Here is an 8172-nt window from a genome sequence, read left to right as displayed (position 1 = left end):
TAACTTGTCTCGATACAGACGTTGATGTCTGTCAACAGCCAGCTAACATTTACAGTTTTCTGTAAAAAAAATATATTTATTGAAATAATATAATAATATATGTTCCTTTAATTCTAAACATGTGTACAATATAATATATAACAGTGTTGGCGAAATTCTTGGCCGGGCGTAACTCCGGTTCGCCAATTGGAGCAAGGCAGGCCGGGTCGACCCCGACAGGGATCAGGAATGCGGAAAATGATGAGACACTCGATTTCTTCTTCGATGATGCACAGCACAATTTTATTTTCGATCTATGCAGTTAGCCGGTGGCCTTTACAATTGGAGGCGCGGCTGGAAGTTGCGCCGGGCGCGTGGTTAACGCGTGTGAATATGCACTGCTTCGAGCGCTCGTGGGGCGCAAAGATGTCACGCGGAGACGCGCACATACGTTAGCGCTCACCTCTCGTTATGCGAGGGCGAAAATGCGGACGCTCAGTGGCGTAAATGTTCGTCGCCACACCGTGATAGCGGGAGCGATTGCGCGCAAACGGCGCGGTTGCGAGTGCCGTCGAACCGTGGCACGATGCACTGGCGGCCTACTAATTGCGGCGCAGACACACGACGGGGCGTAACTCCGCGTGAATTCGAGTAAAGCTTGACTCAGTACGGAGCCACTCAAGCTGGAGTACCGCACGAGTTCTTCGAGTCGCTTCTACTCAGGACCGGCGTTCTCGCGGGCTAGTTTCCGAAGCATTCGGTGACGCGACAATGAATTTGGCCAATCGGCGCGTTTCGCAGGATCACGGGATCCTCGCGTGTCCGGATCGATCGCGCTACGTGAGAGACCGAGCGGTCAGGGATGACGCGGGGGGAGCGGCGCGAAGTCGCCTCGTTCAGGGGGCGGCTCAGGGATGGCGGTACCGGTATCGATCGCGGTTATTGATTGCGGTGCTTGCAATCCTGAACATGCCGCCCGCCGCGAATACCGATTCGCAATAAAACTGAGGCCGTCCGCCGTGATGAGTATGGATCTCGCGCCGCCCGCCATGCGGAGCACTGCGAGTGCTGAAACACACTTAAAGTAAATTGAACAATAACTGAAACTAGTATTAACACTGTACAGAAGTATTTACATTATATACAGAGATACGGTGCGACCCGAGCGCACAATGTTTGACAGCCATCACGGAATGTCACTCTGGATCATTCTGATCGGTATTTACATCGACCGGGAGAAAGGACAACTTCACGATCGCGCGTTTATACGTGGATTTGGCCGTTCGGACCGTAACGACGCGTGTTAGTCCATCCTCGCCAGGGTGACACTCAATAATCCTGCCTAGTTCCCACTTGTTCGGCGGAGCCAGCGAGTTTCGCAGAAGTACTAAGCGTCCGACTCGAGCAAGATTTTGAACCTCACGCCACTTGGGGCGTTGCTGCAATGTATGCAAATAGTCATTCGACCAGAGCTTCCAAAAGCTGTCGCGCATGCGTTGAATTAATTGCCATCGAGTGAGACGCGTTTCCTTCTCATCGAGTAAGGACGGCGTGGGTGCGCTCGTTAGCGCGGAGCCGATTAGAAAATGACTCGGTGTCATTGCACAATAATCATCTACATTGTCAGACATTTGAGCGAGCGGTCGCGAGTTTAGACACGCCTCGATTTTACATAAGAGCGTGCTTAGCTCCTCGGATGTCAGCGTGTGCGCTCCGATGACGCGTTTCATATGAAATTTGACGCTGCGGACGCATGCTTCCCACAGCCCGCCGAAATGCGGCGCGGACGGAGGAATAAAGTTCCACCGCACGCCTTGAGTCGCGGTCCGATTCTGAAAATTTGGATCGCACACGGCTCGCTTCCATGCGGCGGATATTTCGCGATGAGCGCCGTGAAAGGTCGTCGCGTTGTCCGAATACATGTCACTGGGAACGCCGCGACGCGCACAAAAACGATCGAAAGCAGCAACGAACGCGGAAGTCGTACAGTCGCCAACCAACTCTAGATGCGTGGCTTTGACGGCCATGCACACAAACACGGCTATGTAAGCCTTCCTCGATTTGTACCCTTGACCGGGTGTGGATCTGACCTGTATTGGTCCAGCGTAATCCACTCCGCAATGTAGGAATGCGCGAGACGTTGACGTAACGCGGTACACGGGCAGGTCGCCCATCAACTCGCTCGCGATCTTGGCGCTTTCCCGAGCGCATGTGACACATTGATGTAGAACAGCGCGGATCGTTTGACGCGCGCGTAATATCCAGTAAGTTTCGCGTAGCTGGTGCAATGTATATTGCGGCCCAGCGTGGAGGGCGCGTAAGTGAGTATCGCGTATTAACGCGGCAACTGCCGGATGGGCAGCGAGCACCACTGGGTGCTTTTTGTCGTGCGGAAACGTCGAATGGCGGAGGCGACCGCCCACACGAATGAGCCCGTTTTTGTCGAGAAACGGGTTCAATGACAGTAGTTTGTTGCTTTTCGAGATGCGTTGTGAGAGCTCTAACTGAGCATATTCGACGGGGAACAACTGACGCTGAATGTTCTTCAGCCAGAAGATGCGCGCGAAGTTTACTTCGTCCGGGCTGAGCGGTTCCGGCTCGTTCTGCGACGGCGCGTTTGCCCTGCCGCAACCTCCTTCGCGAGCGCGGCGCGTGAATCGCACGACGTAAGCGGTGACTCGCACCAGCTTATTCCACGACGAGAATCTCTCGCTGAGATCCCATCGATCGCGAGGCTGCATGACGTGCACGGGAGCGCGAACTTGCTCTTCGGGCGGTATTTCCGGCGCGTGGGATTGAGGTTCGATTGGCCATTGATCGGGCGACATCTTGAGCCAGTCAGGCCCTGTCCACCACAAAGATTGTTTGATAAGATCTTTTGGAGGCACTCCTCGCGACACGAGATCGGCCGGGTTTTGTTGTGAGGGCACGTGATGCCATTCGACGGTCGGCAGGAGGGTTTGTACCTCGTGGACTCGATTTGCTACGAATGTTGGCCATCGGGAAGGAGGCTGCGATAGCCAGGCTTCAGTGACCTTTGAATCGGTCCAACAGTGGTAAGACTTGATTGCGATTGTGAGAGCGGATCGGATCGCGTCGATTGTGCGCGCAAGCAGTACCGCGGCGCACAGCTCTAATCGCGGAATGCTCATGGGTTTGAGCGGGGCTACTTTTGATTTTGACATGAGCATCGTAATTTCGACTGTCCCGTCGATGTGCGTGACTCGTAAATAAATCACCGCGCCGTATGCGGAGGCGGACGCATCGGCAAACCCATGAACCTCCGCGCTGAGCGTGTCGGATCCGTAACCTGTCCACCGCGGAATTGAGATTTGTTTCAGTAGCGGCAATTGAAAATAAAAATCTCTCCACTTGCGGAGAAGATCCTCCGGTATGACGTTATCCCACTCACAGCGAAGCAGCCAGAGTTGCTGCATGAGAATTTTCGCGGTGATGACGACGGGAGCCATCCAGCCGAGAGGGTCGAAAATTCGTGCGATAGTCGAGAGAATCGAGCGTTTGGTGGCGGGGACGGAATCTACGAGCGTGACGTCGAATTGAAAGACATCTTGGTTGGAGTCCCACTTGAGCCCGAGTACCTTTAGACGCTCGTCCGCTTCGAGCGTTTTTGCGGAAGCAAGGCCATGATCCTGAGGATCGATGCCTTCAAGCAATACAGGCTGGTTGCTCGCCCATTTGCGGAGATGAAATCCCGCTTTTTTCAATAGAGAGATTAGTTGATTTCGCGTTTGAAGCGCGAGAGGGATGTCGTCTGCACCGAACACACAGTCGTCGACGTATGTGTGCAGCTGCAATACCGGGACGGCCAACGGACATTCCGCGCCTTCGTCTTTGGCGACTTGGTCGACGACACGAAGGGCGGCATTCGGCGCGTTCGCGTTACCGTACGTGACTGTTAACAAGAGATAGGCTATCAATGGCGAGGTCGGAGTGGGTCGCCATAAGATTCGCTGATATTCCACATCGGAGGGGTGGACGAGGATTTGGCGATACATTTTTGCGATATCGGCGGTAAATACAAACCGATATTGCCGCCATCGCAAAATAATAAATGACAACTCAGGTTGCAGTTTGCGGCCAACCATGAGATGATCATTCAAGGAGAGACCATTGGAAGTCGGATGCGAGGCGTTGAATACGATGCGCAGACGAGTTGTCGAGCTGTGTTCGCGTATAACTGCGTGATGTGGTATATAATATACCTGACCATCGGGAGGTTCGTCTAGCGGCGCCTTGACCATGTGTCCGAGACGCTCGTATTCCGCGAGAAATTCGTTGTATTCTTTTGCGAGGTTCGGATTTGACTTTAGCCGCGCTTCGAGGCGCGAATACAACGCGATAGCAGACGATTTCGATTCGCCGATTTCGATAGGGGGCCCCGATTTAAACGGCAACCGCACTATATATTGCCCATTGGGGGCGCGAGAATGCGTCGATACGAAATGCTCTTCGCATCGCATCTCTTCCGGTGAGAGATGCGCTTTCTGAGGAAGTTCTTCGACCTCCCAGAACCGTTTCAATTGATCCGATAGTTCCTCCAGCAGCGTGCAGTGATGCGCTTGAATGCGAGCCGGCCGCGACGGCGCTGGCATTGGTCCGGACAGGAACCATCCGAAAATCGAGTTTTGAGCAACGGGCTCGTTGGGAGCGCGACTACGGACTTCCGGTAGTAGAATCGCGCCATATAAATCAGCACCGATTATAATGTCAATAGGCGCTGCGCTAGTAGGATCACTATCCGCTAGCGTTAGTTCGCGTATGTACGACTTATTGGTTATATCCGGCACGCGGTGCGGAACGTAAGTCGTAAGCGACTTGAGAACGAGAGCGGAGACGGAGGGCCTCGGGCCCGTGCCGTCACGAGCTGACACTTGAACGGTAGCTGCGCTGCGTGCGGTGGCAGCGGTCTCGCCGATCCCAGTGATAGAGACGGAGACGCGCGTACGCGGGAGGCGCAATCGCTGAGCCAATCGTTCGGTGATCAAGGTGGTAACGGAACCCTGATCCAATAACGCACGAACTGTGTCATGTCGACCGTTGAGACCGCTCACTCTCATCCAGGCAGTAGCCAACAAAATATTTGATTTCGAGAAGGTCGTGTGCGACAACAAATGTGACGTTACTTCGTTCGTTGAATCGGTTTTCGCGTCCGTGGATGAAGGTGAGCTCTCGGTTGTCGAGCTATTGTTATTCACGTCGATCGCGTGAAGAAGCGTGTGGTGCTTTTGCTGACATTGCCGGCATGTGTTCTTACTCGAGCACGCGTCGCGAGTATGCCGTATGCTAAGACAATTGTAGCACGCATGAAACTTCTTCGCGAGATCACGTCGTTGAGCGACGCTTTTGTTTTGAAAATCCGGACACGCGGACAAGAAATGCGTCTTTTGGCACATGGGACACTTGTTTGTACAGGCATTAGCTGCGTGAGCTTGAATAGAGGCATGCTGTTTATTTCCCTTGACTTGTGGCGAAGCCGGGAGAATATTCTCGAGAGCGCGTATTCGAGACTTTAAGAAATTGTCAAGGCGCTCGTATGTGGGATAATCTACCGTATCGCCAAGTTTTAATTCCCATGCTTTTCGGGTGTCTTTGTCCAGCTTTTGGACGAGCAAATAAACGAGCACGTCGTCCCATGTGTCAACCGCACGACCGAGATTTTTTAACGACTGAATTGAAACGCTTGCTCTATCTCGCAACGCGGTGAGCGCGGCGGCGGAATCGGAGGTCGCGGGGGGAAGCGTATGGAGCGCATGGACGTGCTCGTGCACTAACCGTCGACGATTGTCGTATCGCGCGCGCAACAAATTCCACGCGATTTTGAAATTTGCATCCGTTAAGGCCAGATTGCGTATTGCATCGCTGGCCTCGCCTTTCACGCACGAATGCAAATATTGCAACCGACTGACGTCGAGCAGGTCTCGATTGTTAATGATCAATGCGGTAAATTGGTCGCGGAACGCTTCCCACTCGCGAAACTCCCCCGTGAATTTCGGCAAATTTATACGCGGGAGATGCGAAAGCGCAAACGCGGAAGGATCCGAGTGCATGGTCGATGACGCGAATGACTTGTTCGGACTCACGACAGGCTCCAGCTCCTCCAAGCACTCCGACATGTAGTCCGCTGCCAGCCGGTACTTCTCTTCGCAGGTCTCGTACTGCTGCTCCTTGAAGTAGTCGTCTGTCCTTTCTGCCGCGGGAATTGCGGTCAGGAGGGCGAAGTGTCCACCGTCGACGGTGGCCCAGGTATCCTTCAGGTCGCTAATTCGACTGCGAATTTTCGCCGCAGTCAAATTGTTTTTGCCGATTTTGCGGAAGTTGTCCAGCGCGCGATCCACCTTTCGCATTCGCTGGATCTGCCGTTCCAGCAGTTGCTCCGCCATGTTGCTTGAGTGTCCGTCAATTCGGCGATAGCTCCGGCACTCCTATCCGGCTCGAAGGACCAGAAATTATGTTGGCGAAATTCTTGGCCGGGCGTAACTCCGGTTCGCCAATTGGAGCAAGGCAGGCCGGGTCGACCCCGACAGGGATCAGGAATGCGGAAAATGATGAGACACTCGATTTCTCCTTCGATGATGCACAGCACAATTTTATTCTCGATCTATGCAGTTAGCCGGTGGCCTTTACAATTGGAGGCGCGGCTGGAAGTTGCGCCGGGCGCGTGGTTAACGCGTGTGAATATGCACTGCTTCGAGCGCTCGTGGGGCGCAAAGATGTCACGCGGAGACGCGCACATACGTTAGCGCTCACCTCTCGTTATGCGAGGGCGAAAATGCGGACGCTCAGTGGCGTAAATGTTCGTCGCCACACCGTGATAGCGGGAGCGATTGCGCGCAAACGGCGCGGTTGCGAGGGCCGTCGAACCGTGGCACGATGCACTGGCGGCCTACTAATTACGGCACAGACACACGACGGGGCGTAACTCCGCGTGAAGTCGAGTAAAGCTTGACTCAGTACGGAGCCACTCAAGCTGGAGTACCGCACGAGTTCTTCGAGTCGCTTCTACTGAGGACCGGCGTTCTCGCGGGCTAGTTTCCGAAGCATTCGGTGACGCGACAATGAATTTGGCCAATCGGCGCGTTTCGCAGGATCACGGGATCCTCGCGTGTCCGGATCGATCGCGCTACGTGAGAGACCGAGCGGTCAGGGATGACGCGGGGGAGCGGCGCGAAGTCGCCTCGTTCAGGGGGCGGCTCAGGGATGGCGGTACCGGCATCGATCGCGGTTATTGATTGCGGTGCTTGCAATCCTGAACAAACAGCAAAAAATATATATTTAATAAACCTTTCCAGACACAAAAAAATTTTTCAATTTTATAATATACCTACCAAAAAGTCCTGCTCACAATGAATCTGTCCTCACTCGCATCCATTTCAAAAGACTTGTAAGTCTTCAAGCTGCTTAAAAAAAATATTGTTTTAATTAAATTACATATTAACAATCAATGTAGTGAGGTTAAATGAAGTTAGAGGTTAGTGAGGTTAACAATTCGTTTTTCGGGATTTCTGTCAGTGAAACGTGTATGTACATATACTTCTATTATTTAATGTATATTTCAAAGAAAATAAAGTGTTAATCATTAGAACAATAATACGTACCTATTTCTCTGCTTTGATTAAAACTCAACGAACTCAACTTTCAGAGAGAACAATTGCGACTTGCTCCTCACAACGCAACGCAGTAATCCGTAATCCGAGTGCTGAGACAGCAAAGATTAGTCTAAGTCTAAGGGATTTTTCGAAATGAACTGATTGAGTACCACTGCTCGAGCCGATTAGAAATCCGACTACTTGTTGGAAACACCCACATACAACTACATATGTACATATGTATGTGTATTATGTGACATTAATTGATAATTCGTTAATCGTGTGAAATTATATATGTAAAAGTAGACAGTTTGTTGCATAAATGGAAACCTCTAAATCCTGAATGTATTCCTTCTTACTATTTGTTATCTTTATTGTTTCTTTTACATCTTAATACATACTTTAATATAAAAAAAATATTTAAAAAATATCAATATTAAAAATAAAATTGCACGAATAAAATTAATAAGTGTAAGTGTAAGTGTTTTCATGTTTTTCAATCCTTTTTCGACAGTGTGGTATTATTTTGAAACATTTCTTGAAACAACTTTTTCTTCTTGCATACTAACATAAGTTTCGAAACATT

The 8172-nt window shown here is 51.5% G+C and overlaps 1 protein-coding gene across 1 annotated transcript; it reads right to left on the bottom strand.

Moving 5' to 3' along the window:
* Positions 1–1175: 1175 nt before the first annotated feature.
* LOC143904594 (uncharacterized) lies at positions 1176–6380 on the bottom strand. The gene has a single exon (XM_077419403.1). It carries the CDS (start codon positions 6378–6380, stop codon positions 1176–1178), a length of 5205 nt encoding a protein of 1734 aa, XP_077275529.1.
* Between the last annotated feature and the right edge of the window lie 1792 nt (positions 6381–8172).

The sequence above is a fragment of the Temnothorax americanus genome, unplaced genomic scaffold (assembly GCF_048541705.1).
Source record: "Temnothorax americanus isolate GAGA-0224 unplaced genomic scaffold, ASM4854170v1 Scaffold107, whole genome shotgun sequence".
NCBI classification, from domain to species: domain Eukaryota; kingdom Metazoa; phylum Arthropoda; class Insecta; order Hymenoptera; family Formicidae; genus Temnothorax; species Temnothorax americanus.
This window is presented reverse-complemented; position numbering and strand designations above follow the sequence as displayed.